General features: G+C 37.2%; 1 protein-coding gene across 2 annotated transcripts; it reads right to left on the bottom strand.

Moving 5' to 3' along the window:
- Nucleotides 1-4,505: 4,505 nt before the first annotated feature.
- LOC311093972 (GTPase IMAP family member 8-like) lies at nucleotides 4,506-13,935 on the bottom strand. Of its 2 annotated transcripts, XM_084131688.1 has the most exons (4): nucleotides 13,819-13,935; nucleotides 12,552-12,579; nucleotides 7,227-7,892; nucleotides 4,506-7,066 (listed from the first exon to the last, which is right to left on the bottom strand). In XM_084131688.1, the coding sequence occupies exons 2-4, from the start codon at nucleotides 12,577-12,579 to the stop codon at nucleotides 6,171-6,173; spliced, it is 1,590 nt and encodes a 529-aa protein (XP_083987814.1). In that variant the 5' UTR covers nucleotides 13,819-13,935; the 3' UTR covers nucleotides 4,506-6,170. The 2 variants fall into 2 exon arrangements, with proteins under 2 accessions (XP_083987814.1, XP_083987813.1); XM_084131687.1 differs by lacking the exon at nucleotides 13,819-13,935 and having other exon boundaries at nucleotides 4,512-7,066; nucleotides 12,552-12,747.
- Nucleotides 13,936-15,342: the final 1,407 nt, after the last annotated feature.

Below are 15,342 nucleotides of genomic sequence, written 5' to 3'. Positions count from 1 at the left end.
TTTACAGAACTGCACAGTTTGCTTTTCCTCAAGACAATGTCTTCATGTCTCCACATGGGATGTGTTTTACTCAGTATTGGAGCATGTTGAACACACTCGACCGCTGCTTTTCTGTGGTATTTGTTGTGCATTTATAAAAAGTAGTAATAATAATAAGTAAAAGGTCAAACAAACGTTCCCTCTTTTCTTCTACAGATGATCAGTCCATCCAAACACACACCCGTAAGAGAAGATCAAACTCGACTCGCTGTGTTCAGTGTAATACAGCACGATCACTGTGATCAGTGTGTGAGCCGCTGACTTTGACTTATATCAAAGTTTCTCTTCCTGGTTCATCAGGATTTTCCCTCCAATGCACTTTCCATGTTTCATCTGTTATTTGAGTTCCCTTTCTTCGAAGATCAGCCCTGAGTCTCTCTGAATATCTTCATCTTTGTATGGTTTCAAATTGTTTCGTGATTGCTTCATTTTCTTGGTTATTTTTTTCTAGGTAATATTTTGTAGTGATGTATATATGAAGTATCTTGTGCTGATTTCTTATTGGACATCTTATAGCATTCTGGTGCCCGTCCTTATCCTCCACAATTATCACCTTAAACAAGTGAGTTGGCACTGCTTTCCCTCCCACAAACTCATATTCCACGCTCTTTTTGCTTTTATTTATATCCTTATTATCCTTTGACTCGCTGTCGCTTGATAGGTAAAGTGGCCCAGTGTACACATGGACGTTACGGACTTCTTCTGTCTTAGCTATTTCCCGACAATATTCCTCCAATTCATTCCACATGCCAGAGTTAAAGTCATGCTGCTGTGGTATATTTATATGGCGTACTTTATATGTTTCGTCTGTCATTTCCTCACTGATTTCCCTTTCTTCGAATTCCCTTTCACTCATATCACACATGCTTTTAGCTTTCATTTGGATTCTTATTATCCTTTGACTTTCTGTCGATAGGTATGTTGATAGGTATGTTTGTTAAGAAGTACAAAACGGCAAGTCGGCGAAATATTTCAAATTGTCTCTAATCAAGCAGATTTGTACTTTAGATATTTGATATTTGATAGTTCTCGTGGCATTCCCAGTTTGTTACTTAATGAAACACTCCAGAAGCTAATGCAATCCACGGGGGAAAAACTGTCCTTTATCCAACTTTAGCCATGATAATCTTCATTATCGAACAAGCTTCTCAAACACGACACAACACAAAACTTTTGCTGCGGTGCGACCAGAACCTTTTTTTTTTTTTTTTTTTACTATATATAACTATATATTTTGATACATTTTATAAAAAATTACTATATACTGTATATGGGCTCGTTCTGGGCTTATCTGCTTGCTTCATCGATGAGGTGTATCCTCCAACATTACTGTCTAATGCATTAAAGCATGTTTAGCGCTTCCACATTGAGCATTTTAGAGTCACTAATTTACACTACGCACAACAGACCAAAAAAAAAAAAAAAAAACATTCTGTTCTGGGAATGTTCCAACATAACTAACATTCCCAGACTGTGCATGAATCAAAAATCATTAAATGGGTTTTAGTTCAAGTGAAATAACAAATAAATGTAACTGTAAAAAAGTTCCAAACAGCAAACTGAGTTGTTCTGCTGGAAAACAGGATCAGGATCTGCATGTAACTGAAATGCCAGGTGTCTGCTCGTTCTTTCCAGTAAATCACATGACTTCCAGGAAAAATACCTGTGTAGGGTCTGGGCGGGAGAGTGGGAGGCAGGATTGTGACTGTTGACTGAGGAAAAGTTTTCCCATTATATTGCGCAACGCAATATAATGGGAAAACTTTTCCACAGTCAACAGTCACAATCCTGCCTCCCTCTCCCAAGCGTCAGAATGTAAAACTACACCGCTCACTGCTCATGACAACATGTTGTCAGCCTACCAAAAGAAGACATTAAATCTGTGAAGATCTCAGCAGAGGAGGATTAAACAACTCCACAAACAGCATTACCAGCTTCACTTATTACTAACCAGACTGACTTTATCTTTATCAGACGTCTACAGAAGCTCTTATTGAGAATTAACAGAGATTTAGTGTTTGGTGGGTTAGGGTTAGTCATTTTGAGGGATGCTGAAGTTTGAATCAATATTGATCAGAACAAAGAAAGTTACCCCAATATCACAAAATAGCCTAATCCCAAATGGAAATCTGATATATGGCCATTTATGGATACACATATTTGTAATTTCCATTGTTTGCTGGAGACATATGCTAAAGTATATGTACAAACGTGTAGATAACATGTTTTTTTTTAAGTTACTTTTTAAATAATACTAAAAAAGGTTCTTGCAGATAATATAATATTACTAAAATTAAAAGTATCCTTAAAGAAAAAACTCTTTCATGACTGTTTAACTGTTTTAAAAAAAATGCACTTTGTAATGATATATAATTGAGTTTAACTTAAATGTGCATTTTAAATAATTTAGTAATGATTTAAAGAAGAACATCTATTTTGATGTATTGACTAATACTAAAGCGGATTTAAAATAAAGGATTCAGTTTTAACTTAAGAGTTTTGTCCAATATTTGTTCATATATTTGAAATGTGTTTATTGTATAATATATACTGTGAAAAGTTGGTTTGAAACTCAACATTAAGAAAACTTAGATAATGGCATCCAGTGAGTTTCAAGATCACTGCAGATGGAGACTGTCCCCATGAAATTAAGACACTTGCTGCTTGGGAGAAAACTTAGAAAAAAGCTATGAAAAGCTATCGAGGGAAGAATCGAGACGGCGCAGCTGTTTTGGAGGAGACTTGTCTAATTTTAAAGATAGTTTTAAGTGTACTACTCTGATGACAGATGATTTAACAGTTTCGAACTACAACTGCTAAAACTTGAAATGTACACTGTTGTACTTTATCGCCCTCCTAAAGCACACAGAGACTTTCTAAATGAATTTGTGAATTTTCTTGGGGACATCATATCAAACTTTGATAAAGTAATAATTCTTGGAGATTTCAACGTTCATGTGTGCAGCCCGTCAAACACATTTGTAAATTTATTTATTAGTCTTACTGACTCCTTTGATTTAATTCAGTGGGTGAAAGGCCCCACTCATTTCCAGGGCCACACACTCGATTGTGTGTTAACACATGGTGCATCCATTGAAGATCTGGAACTGGGCGATTTTGGTATTTCAGACCACCAGCCTATCTTGTTCTCTATCCCTTTTACAACAGATATGATGAACACTGTTAAACTGGTGCTAGTTTTTCTGCAGTGTTTAGTGAGATTGCTGGAGTTTATGATGCACACCTCTGCTTGCACCACTATTTTTAAATGAAGTGGCCCACTTTAAAGCTAAACATCAAAAACCCAAGCTTGAGTCGTGCGTAACCAGAGACAATTTATATGAGACATGCCACTTCCTCAATCCTTAATACAACTATATAAGGAAAACCCGTAACGGCAAAGATGGTGGTTGTATGCACATGTCCCGCCCCTCCCGCTGGAAAGCCAATCATCTGCTTTTAACAGTCAGCAGCTGACCACTAAGGAGCGAATGTACAGTGACGTGACATAACTGACATATTCAACCTGTGCTTTCGCGCTGTGGCTGGCGCTGAGCCAAAGACGGACGCGCTCAGCGCTTGTCATAGGCTATATCACAGCTGTTCAGTGTTTTAACCACATAATGTTTATTTTAGGTTTCAGACATTTAAATACATATAATTGTTTAAGTGCTTGGCACAATACCGGCATTCTGGATAGAGACGCAAATGAAGTTTGGTGTTGTGAACGTGAACCCGAACCCTTGCGCATGCGTAGTAAAGGTATAGCCTGTGGGGAAAAAGGCATTTTAAACCTTATTTTGGGGCAAAGTCATCAAACTTTCTCAGCGATTTTTTATCATATTTTACTGCTGTTTCTATACATGCAGTTTTTATGTCCCGGTGACCAGTGAAAGTGCAGTTCTGACTCTCTGCCCATTCATTTAGATAGGAGCCTGGTCTTGTTAGTCCGAAATAGCTGCCCGGAGGCGTTGCCAAGATGGCGGCCGAGTGGCACGACTTGCCTAAAAGGACTTTGGCGTAACTGAAACTGTTCGGGAGCTCAGACGGACCTGTAGACGAGCACAAGGGAAATGGAAGAAAGATAAACTACAGGTCTCCTAGGAAGTACTAAGGAACAATCTTGCCAAATTCCAACGGTCCATGAGATTAGCGAAGCCTAAATACTTGTTAAATTAAAATGTGAATTATCGATTCTGCCACACACACCGCTGTTCAGCTGGATTGCTTGACTTCCCATGACTGATCATTTCCCACCTCTAGCTGATCCTTTGACACACAATATCCAATGAAAATCTGATTGGGCGTCTTTCCACAAAATCCCAATGAAAATAAATGCAGGTTGAAGATTAGACTGAACAATCAACACTGAGACACACAACAGAACATCTCGTTTGCATTAATGCCATCTTGAAAATGTTGTGTTTTGATTAAAATCTGCAATAAAAAGAACAGAACCCATTCATGAATTTTCAAAATTTAATTACATTATAGTTAAATATTTAATTACAATATTTGTATGAAATATGTACAGAAAATTACCATCACTGTAAATTGTGTTTGATCTCATGGCTGGGGATCACTTCATAAGGTGTTATAACAGTAAGGAAGACATACTTTACAAGAAAAAAACAAACAATTGGTTCAGCTTAGTAGTGCACAATATATCGGCCGCCGATATAATATCGGCCGATATGGTCATTTTTTACACATCGGTATCGTTCCGATGTCAAAATAGGGCCGATGTGAACAGGCTGATAATCATTCCTGTGTATTTGATGTGTGAAGTTGAAGATTAAGTTGACGATGCTGACTCGCGATCTTCGCAGTAGTAAACGCGCCAGAGAGAAATGCACATTTCATACGGATGACATAAGCAGAGTAAAAGTACACATTTCAAGCTTTCTATATATGTTTCAGGTCTGTGAGGCAAGTAGGCTACCGTATACGCTGAGTTTCGGTTAATTTATGACACAAGCACGGTTCACGCGCCGCGCCTCCGTGTCGTGATTAAATATTTTCTACAATATTTAGGCTACTTCTTATTTATTAAATCCAGACAATTGGTTGATGAAACATTGATTAAAATGAAGATACAATTAATACAAAACAAATTAAAAATTTAAAGACAGGCTTTGTGCTTTCTGTTTGAGGATATTTTAATTGTTAGTTTTCTCTGTGAAATAAATTTTTAAATAAATGCGACTTGTATATTATATTATATAAGTCGCTCTGGACTATAAGTCGCATTTATTTAGAAATTTATTTCACAGAGAAAACTAACAATTAAAATGTTCTACCAGTTCTCTGTTACGAACGTGAGCGCTCTGTGAATGATCAGTCAAAAAATGTGTCATGAAGAGGAAAAAAACAATGTTTTTTTGTCTCTTCATGATGCATTTGTTTTTTTCCTCTTCATGACGCATTTTTTGACTGATCGTTTTTCAGCGACTCAGCGAGATTTTTTTCAGCAAGATATTCGAATACGTTGCTTGATATTTGATACACGTTCGAATTAGATTTTTCTCAAAAGTGACAGCCCTAGCAGGCAGAATGTAGTTATATGGTCGTAATAGGAATTGCAAAGAACAGCAGTCGTCTTGCCAAACAGTCCAGTTTGGCTCAATCCATATATTTGGAGGCGTAAATTCAATTTCCTATTCATTGCCTTTTCATCCTACACACTTGTATCCTTTATAAAAATGTATTTTTATATAAATATTAATTTTTTCTTCTGAAAATCTGATGACATATTTTACACACAGGTAAAGGTGCCCAATATCAGTCATTTCTGATAAAAAAAAAGTGTTTTGGAAAATAGCTCTTTATTTGATTATCATAAAAATATGTTTTCTATACAGAGATATCGACATCGGTAAATATCGGTATCGGCCATAACAGCAATATTAATATCGGTTATCGGTATCGGCCACAATTTTCACATTGGTGCATCACTAGTTCAGCTGTTCATGTGTTATATAATATAATTACAATGCACATATTTATATATTCTGTATATATTCAGTACATCAGACATTTTGACTTTCGTATTAGCGATCAATGCCAGTGGATAATCTTTAAACGTTAGCTTATAAACAAGATGCTTGATGTTTGTCTGATCATTATGTTTCTCACTGAATTGCACACATGTCCTGTTTTGATAGTTTCCCTGTGGCTCTGAGTGCACCAATCACGGCCTCTGTTTGACTGATTCCTCTTCTCTTAAGTTCCTTTATGGCGCTCTCTAAATCATCCCCTACCTCCCTTAAGAGTCTGACTATATCTGAAATGAATTCAGCAGTCATGATGAAATCTTCACATAGAGACACTTCCGCTGAACCTGAATGCTCCACTTTCCCAACCATTTTCTGACTCACAATCTCCTGAATGTGTTTGGTGTCATTGATGAAGTGTGTCCCTCCATTTTCTTCCACCATCTTCTCTATTTTTCCGATCAGATCTTTGAACTGTGGGAAACTGGCAAACTCATTATCTAAACAGAAGAACCGGTTTCCACAGCTCTGTATGAGGGATTGAAGATCTGGATCACTTTCCTGTAGAAACTCTTCAATGGTTTTATTCTCCTTCTCTAACTGATCTTTATGGGTGAAGATGATCATGGTGTATTTTAGTATCTGTTCTCCGAACACTTCTTTGAGCTGCTGTATTGTGTTTTTCTCCTCTTCAGTGAATCGACCCACTCTAATCACGATAATGAAAGCGTGTGGTCCAGGAGAGGATAACATTATGCATTTCACTATTTCAGTTTTAATCTCATCTTCACTGAGTTTATTATCATAAAGTCCAGGAGTGTCGATCACCGAGATCTCTTTACCAAACCTCACTGTAGTTTCTGCCTGACACTGTTTCGTCACAGAGTCTGAAATGGCTGAAGATTTAAACAGGTTTCTGCCGATGATTGTGTTTCCAGTGGCACTTTTCCCACATCCAGTTTTTCCCAGCAGAACCAGTCTGATCTGGTCTTTCCTCACAGGAATCTGAATCTGATCTGGATCTTTTGATGAAACTACAACAGAAACATCAAACCACATCAATGCACTGCATAATTAAATCTCAGTATTGTTAATATGACGATGCTCTAAGCATGAGATATAATATAAGTGCCTTACACACTCAATTAATAATTTGCATGTACTGAATTAATTTTCAACAACAAATCATCTTACAGTTGATATCAATATACTCCTTGCTGTCACTCCTCCTCATTTGGTCCATGATAAATTTCCCTCCGTTCTTCATCATCATTCCTTTAATTTTCTGCAGTAGTTCTGGGACTTGATCACCATGTTTACTCCTGTTATTGAAACAGTGAAAGTTTCCTCCACATTCTGACACCAGTCGCTGGAGATCCTCATGATCTTGATGTTGTAGATATTCCTCAATGGTCTGCGGTTCATCCAGATCCTCCAGATCATCTCCACGTGTGAACAGAATCATGATGTACTTCTGAACTTCAGGACCTAATAAACGCTTGATATAATCCAGGATCTCTTCCTCGTTTCCCACAGGTTCCTCTAGAGGAACAGTGAGCAGAACTGCACTGAGTCCTGATGAACATCGAGAGACCAGCTGATCCTTCATCTTCTCCAGCTTCTCTTTATTCAGATCTGGATCCAGTAGATCTGGACAATCAATCACACACACCTGCTTCTCTCCCATCTGTGTTTTACCCTCAGAAACTTCAACTTCATGTTTCTTCTTACGTTTGTGGATTTTAAACCTCTTTTCTCCCAGTATAATGTTTCCAGATGAGCTTTTCCCAGAACCCTTCCTGCCCATCAGAAGAACCCGGATCACTGGATCATCTGGACTGGAGCTGATCTCCGACATCTCTGAAATAAAAATATGAAATAAGACATCAGGTCAGATTAGGGATGGGACCGGTAGGGGTAAAAACTCTGCGTGGCAGGGGGAGCTGCCACTCCACCTGTCACTCAACCCGTCACCGCTAGAGGCAGCTACCACTTAACCAGTCACCGTTATATGCGCCTGCCACTCGACCAGTCACGGATATATGTGCCTGCCACTTGACCAGTCACAGATATATGCGCCTGCCACTCGGCCAGTCACAGATATAACCAGTCTCGGCACCTAAGAGCACCACAAGATCTCTCACTGTTTTCATCTACCAGACACTCCGATTGATTCACGAGAGCAAACAGACAGTGCAATCCTTCTCTTATTTACCTTTCTGTCATCTTATCTTATATTTTATTCGCTCATTTTGCCCATAATGGAGCGCGTTTCGTGGCTCTTACTAAGCGTCGCACCTGCCACAAGATTGGGGTTGAAATGCTCATTTTCACTCAATCTCCTGTTAATCTTGAGTACCTATAGAGTAGTATTGCATCCTTCATATCTCCAAAAAGTCTTTAGTTTTATTATATTTATAAAAGACAGATAGGCTGTACCGAGTCTTTCCGGAAAAAAACGAGCGTCTGGAGGCGGGCCGTGTGGGCGAAGCCAGAGCCATAGAGAGCCTCTCTATGGCTCTGGGCGAAGCTAACGCTGACAAGCTGATAGCTAACAACAACACACAGAGACATTTGAAGCAGTTTTACTCACTGCCTGTGACTGCGAACCTTTATCATTGCGACTGCTCGATCCTTAAGCATTAGACGATCTTCAAATCCGTCGATCTGGGCTTTGTTTATAAAACAATCATTGTCGAAATGCAGGGAACAAACAGTCTTACACTACTAGTTTTTGCCCCGGAAAAACCATCTGCATCCTCTGTTCCTAACGCTGGGTTCTTTGGGAAGCTGAACACGGTAAGCTTTCCCTCACATCCAAAAACACACTTTGGAGACATTCTTGAACAAATCCTAGGCAGCGCTGGCGATGATTTCCTGTTGAAGCTCGTTGATGTGCGCGGTCTCGCTCTCCTCTGGTCGACGTGTGCGCGGGCGCGCTTTTCCGGGAGAAATGCTCATATAAGGAGTTCCACTCGGGTCTACGTCATTAGATCCACGATCGAAAAAAATCAGCCGAAACTTGTACCAACCCGGAAGTAAGATTCGTCCAAAATATTTTTTTAAAACTTTGGCCATGTTAAGCATGAGAATCCATCTCTTTAACACTGTAAACAACTCTGAATACATGAAACACCATTGTAACCCCCTTTAAAATACTGCTCTTATTTGCCATCTTATCTTACATTTTATTTACTCTTTTTGTCCATAATTGAGCACGCTTGTTGGCTCCTAAGCGCCGCGCAGCCTCAAGATCTCCCACTGTTTTACTGGCTGATACTCCGATTGACATGCTGAAGCGAAAAGCAGACCGAGAGTCTTCACTACATCGATTTGTTTGTTTTATAGGCTATTTTATTTAATTTTATTTACAGAATTGCAGAATATCAACATTTAAGGATGAGGTCTTTGAATTTGCATGAGAACTGCAAAACAAACAAAAAAACTTTTTCAGGCAAAGAACAAAATGTAATTTTAATAATTAAAAAAAAAAATAGAAATTAGTGCATGGGGTTTTACGAATCGGTGACTCTATCAGTGGCCGTTAAAAAATCAACACCTGTACGGCAAATCCAACACAAATGGACTCATATACTGAATTTAGATTGTGAAATTGACAGCATTTTAATGATTAATCTAAAATATTAAAATAAAAGAGAGGACACGGACATATTTTGGACTTACAATTGTTATTTTGACAGTTTTTCACACAAACATATAATGCGAAAGATGGGAGCTATAGGACATTACTTGGTTGACACAATCGTAATTTCTACATAGACCTTTATCAGAATATCGATCACAAGTAGCCTAATAATTATGATCTACTATAAAAACAATAATTTGCAAAAAATAAATAAAAATAAATAAAAAATAAAAAATTCAAATAGATAGGCCTGAGCTATAAAACAAACAAACTGATGTAGTGAGTAATCTTCGTATGCTTTTCCTTTCACAAAAGTAAAGTATCAGGCAGTAAAAGTGAGAGATTTTGGGGCAGGTGCAACGTTTTTTATGAACAAAAAGAGGAATAAATATAAGATAATATGGCAAATAAGAGCAGTATTTTGCTGTGTGTTTATACATGTGAATTAATCGGAGTGTCTGCTGGTATGTTAGAGATCTCGAAGCAGGCGCGACGCTAAATGGACATTAAGGACAAAAAGAGTGAATAAAATATAACATAAGATGGAGCAGTATTTTACTGTTTGTTTGCACACATGCATCAATAGCGTCTGGTAGATTTAAACAGTGAGTGATCTAGAGGCAGGCGTGATGCTTAGGTGAAGTGACGCAACGCGCTCCATTATGGACGAAAAGAGCAAATAAAAAATAACATAAAATGGCAAACAGATAAATAAGAACAGGATTGCATGGTCTATTTGCACATGTGCATAAATCGGAGTGTCTCTGGTACATGTAAACAGTGAGAGGTCTTGAGGCAGGCAAGAAGCTTAATTGGAGCTGACACGTGCGCTCCATTATGAACAAAAAGAATGAATAAAATGTAAGATAAGATGGCAAATATGAGCAGGATTGCACTGTCTGTTAGCACATGTGCATCAAATTGAGATCTGGTAGATTTAAAAAGTGAGAGATCTTGAGGCAGGCACATTTAACGGTGACGGGTCGAGTGGCAGCTGCCCCTAGCGGTGACGGGTTGAGTGACAGGTCGAGTGGCAGCTCCTCCTGCCACACAGAGATTTTACCCCCTCTCACATTTTATAACACGATAATAGTGACCAAAATTATCGTGATTATCAATATTATCACGGTTTTGTTAAAACGAGATGAAGGTGTTCAAAAATAACTTATGCTCACACTGAAAACATTTCAACAAGTTTTACATTTGAAAATCAACAAACAACAAATAAAACAAGCAGCTCTATGCACTTTTTTAAGCAAGATTATATTCTGTGGCATTTCCTTCCTTATAATGATCGTCGTCAATAGCAACACATTTTCTCGTTTCATTCAAATACAACTTGCCGTCTTGCGTCTTTAAATGTATTGAAAATGAAATCAGAGTTGATTCATTGTTTACAGAGTTCGATAATATTGTTGTGATCATCTTGTACTTAGTAAAAACGATTGTTTTGTATGCTGTGCAAAATTAATTTACAAATATGTAAGATTTAAAACATTAATCTCAATTCATGTCCCCGTAATTATGTGGTAAATTAAAAAAATTGGTCTAATAAGTGTACAATATACACTATTATCCCTTAAATGTCACGTATCAGCAACTAAATCTACCAATACATGAAAGAGTATTTAACCACTTACTTTTAAGGCTTACTTAAATTCCGCTAGAAATAGGACCAGATCAGTCCGGAGATCACTACAAAACTGCCGGGATTTAGCAACATAGTTGCATGTCTGGGCATGAACACATTTTTTTTTTTATTCAGTTCTCCCGATCTAAACCAATGAAATTACAGGAATGACAGTCAGGTGATTCAGAAATAATATGTATATCCTAAAATGCAACAAATTAAATGTCCATCAGAGGGCGCCAGCGTCATTAAAGCTTAGCCTTTTAAACAAGGCATTAGTCTAGCAATAAAATAATGATGTAATACGTTAATATAGTTATGGACTTAAACTCAATTTTTTTTTTTTTTTACCTTCACAGAGAAAAAATAATAATACTTTGGACCAACTTTTAAAAAAATATATAAAATTGTATAAAAATATTTCTATTCCAAAAAACAAAAACCTTTGTATAATGTAAACAGATGATTTATTATACAGGCCATACCATAGTTAATCAATATATTTTCTTTAGATCAATGTTAATGTGGGTCAATGTATATTTTTTGTCTTTTTACAACTTAATTTCACAATAAACAAAATCAATTAGCTAGAATTTTCACTTTTGACGAATTTTGTCAGTCCGTTTATTCTCAATTCTTCTATGCGGACTGCAGTTTGCTTTTAGTTAAACTGAACAACATGGTTTTCAATTAGACCAATATAATAATGCACTTTCAATAAATTACATGGTCTTTTCTATTTTTTTTTTCAGAGTACAATGATTAAATAATGCCATATTTTTTTAATTAACTAACGATTAATGAAAATAATGAATTAAACTATACTTTAGGTAAAAATTATGGCTGTACTTCATTTGTTATTGGCAGCATTAGACTGATGAACCTGTTCTGCTTGTTTTTCCTGATGGCAACAGCTGAAGGTGCGTCACTGTTCACTGCGTCATGTTGTAAACATGAACTTATTCTTCTATTCTTATTATTTATTTTCTGTCAGTACAATGGTAAAATTCTACTTGTGCTTTTGGCGTAAATGAGCATTCGTCTGCAAATTTGTTTTGTCTTTATTTCTAGTCATATTTTGCATTAAATGACTTTAAGACTAAGAACACAAAATTGTAAGAAGGTTACATGACTATGACGACAGAACCTTTTCCCTGCAAATGAAAGAAATTAAGCAAAAACATAATCGTGGATTAAAATCTATTTGGCAACAACATCATATACATTGGTTGAGTCCGCTTACCTGTAGGTGCAGAAGGTACCTCTGCCATCTAGAAAGATCACAAGAATAATGCTTCACATAAGTGTGAAACGTGAATAAATCACACTCTTTAAATGAAACATGTCGAGGATTTGGTCAAAAGAAAAACGGAGAGAAGAGCAGCAGTAAAGTTTAGATTTACTTTAAAACGCTCCTCCCTGCGATCTCTTCTTGTTATACCGGTTACAGGAGTCGCCTGATTCTCCCACATCACTCAACAAACATGTTCATACACTGACATGTGACCCGCATGAGCTAATAATAACTACAACAGATTTATTCCAATCACAGTCACATGAACAGATTGATAAAGCCTCTATGAAAGCATCTTGAAGGGGTTTAAGATGATCAACACTCAGCAGCTGTTTGATTCTCACATGGAGAAACTGAAGTGAAAGCAAAACTTGTCATACACTATCAAAACATTAAACCTCAATATACTAAAACACAGGGCCGTAAGGCATTGAGGGGGACAAGTATATCGGTAACGCTACCGACTAACACACTCTATATTGTTAATTGTTAGTTGAGTGTTTAAGTTGTTATAATAAATATGTTTATTTTTGGCAATCCTCCGTGTCCTCTTCACATTTGTCATGACCTTTGAGCCGGGTTATGACAGGTTCATTATATAATGTATTTACTAACACAATCTAGCAATAAGCAATACATTTGTTACAGTATTTATTTTTCTTTGTTAATTTTTATGTTGCACACCTATTTTTCTGGTGGCACATATAATTTTTATTTCTGTCACACACTTCAAATCCAACAAAGACATCAATAAATTAGTTTAAATTTCAGTGTTGAAAAAGTGTGGCTTCTAGTGAAAAAGTGAAACGTTCTCTTTCAATAAACTCACATTACACATTTAGCTGTTATACAGCAGGCTATGGTCACAGAAAATTAAACCGTGTATTCCACCCAATAACACATAAACATTTCAGCACTAAGTTTATAAAGCTCAATAAACATACTAACTCTATACAAGCACTGTAAGTAGCTATTTAAACTTATAACAATAAACTCTCTTTACTAAAACACTGAGTGCACTGAAACTGAATTAATCTCTTTTAAACAGTGTCAAGTCGCGATCTCCCGCACGACATCCGCAGGTGCGTCGATGCGGTCTTTCTTTCTTTTTTTTTTCTTTCTTTTTTTTTTTTTTTTTTGATTCCATAAAACAAACGCAAACTAACAGATCGAATTTACTTATAAACCAGTTGTGATGTCACATCACTATTCTTACCTGCAAATCCAACAAAGGCAACAACAAAATTCGTTTCTGTTTCAGAGTGTTGACAGTGTGACAACTGGACACTGACACTGACAGCTGGCAGTGTGACTACTTCATTTGAAACGCCCTGCGGCTCCCCAATGCCCCCTAGCGTCACCCGCCAGTACATGCAGGTTTAAGTGAAGTTAACAATAACATAGACATCTACACTTAATAAATCGTAACCAACAATACATAATAAGAATAAAACTCATGAATAACAATACAGTATTTAAACCCCTAAACCCTATCTCTAAACCCCTTGTTGTGTAGTAACCAATGTGGCTCGGGTTAAATGAATCACTGTGGTACGTCTGGTCAGGACGCAGTGAAGATGCACTTAGGTTTCGTTGAACCACTTGTGTATGTTTTTGTCAAATTGAAACCAATATATCTGTAACAGAGTTTAAATAAGGCTGTTAAATTCTTGCATTAATTGGGAAAACTCAACATTGGCTGTTGCTCTTGCATTTGCATGTGTGATATTAAAGGGGTCATGACATGTTTTTTTCTTTTCTTTTATTATGTTCCCTAAGGTGCAATTATAGTATTACTATAGTTTTTTTGGACAAAAAACGTTTAAAATTGAGTGATTTATGACCTTTTCCCACCCTGTTTCTCATGCTCTGATTCAAACAGTCTGTTTTGGGGGTGTTTCCCCTTTAAGAGTTCAGTGTTAACGCCCACTGTTATGATTGGACACGTCAGTGCCTATGAATCAATTGTTAACGCCCCCTTGTCAAAACGTGCGGATTTTGCGGAGCTGTGTTTACCGTTACCATAGTAATGGGTGATGCGTGCGAGGCGATGGCGATTGCAATGATGTTTGAGTCGGAATCAGAGGAAATGAACCATCAACACAACTAAGAATGCATCAGCCCGTCCACATAGAAAGTGTGAAACTATTTTGTCAGTTTGACAGCCTACATCTTTTAATAGCCTACAGGGCATGAACATGACGGTCATGAAAACAATAAGTAGGCTAAACTAAGTAAAAATATGGTGATTATTATGAATTAAACTGCAATTAACGTTTTAAAAAAGTTTTAAGTTTTAAATAGCCTACATTATTTACAGTTTGCGTCGTCGTTGTGTAGCCCAGAATTCCACACGGCCTTATCTTGTACAAAAGTTTTCTGGCAAAGCCAGCATCAAACTGCGATTGTTCTCAACTGTCACTCATCCTTGAAATGTGGAGAACACACGCTTAAATTAAATTAAATTAACACTGCCGTGACTGGGATGTCCGCAAAAAATAAACTGCATCCATCTTCCCTTGACGTCTGGATCTTTCAGCAGCGTATATTATTCAAACATGTTGTTTGTCCACAGCCAGGAACAGCACATCTGCGTGTCGTGACATCGCAATTGAAAAAATGCTTTTGATTGGTAGCACTGATACAACAAGTTGCCAGCTCAGGGTGCTGACCCACCAAAGACTGTCCGATTAGAGACCAAACGAAGATGCACTTTTCTGGGAATAACCCATTTATTGTC

Source organism: Abramis brama, assembly GCF_963993115.1.
Source record: "Abramis brama genome assembly, chromosome: 1".
NCBI lineage: Eukaryota > Metazoa > Chordata > Actinopteri > Cypriniformes > Leuciscidae > Abramis > Abramis brama.
Note: the sequence above shows the minus strand (reverse complement) of the source record. Positions and strands in the feature narration are given on the sequence as shown.

Coding starts and splice junctions, on each gene's coding strand:
- LOC311093972 (XM_084131688.1), bottom strand. CDS start 12,579: ATGGCAGAGGTACCTTCTGCACCTACAG. Junction 7,893..12,551: donor GGTACCTTCTGCACCTACAG/GTAAGCGGACTC, acceptor TTTTTATTTCAG/AGATGTCGGAGATCAGCTCC. Junction 7,067..7,226: donor GGAGTATATTGATATCAACT/GTAAGATGATTT, acceptor TTTCTGTTGTAG/TTTCATCAAAAGATCCAGAT.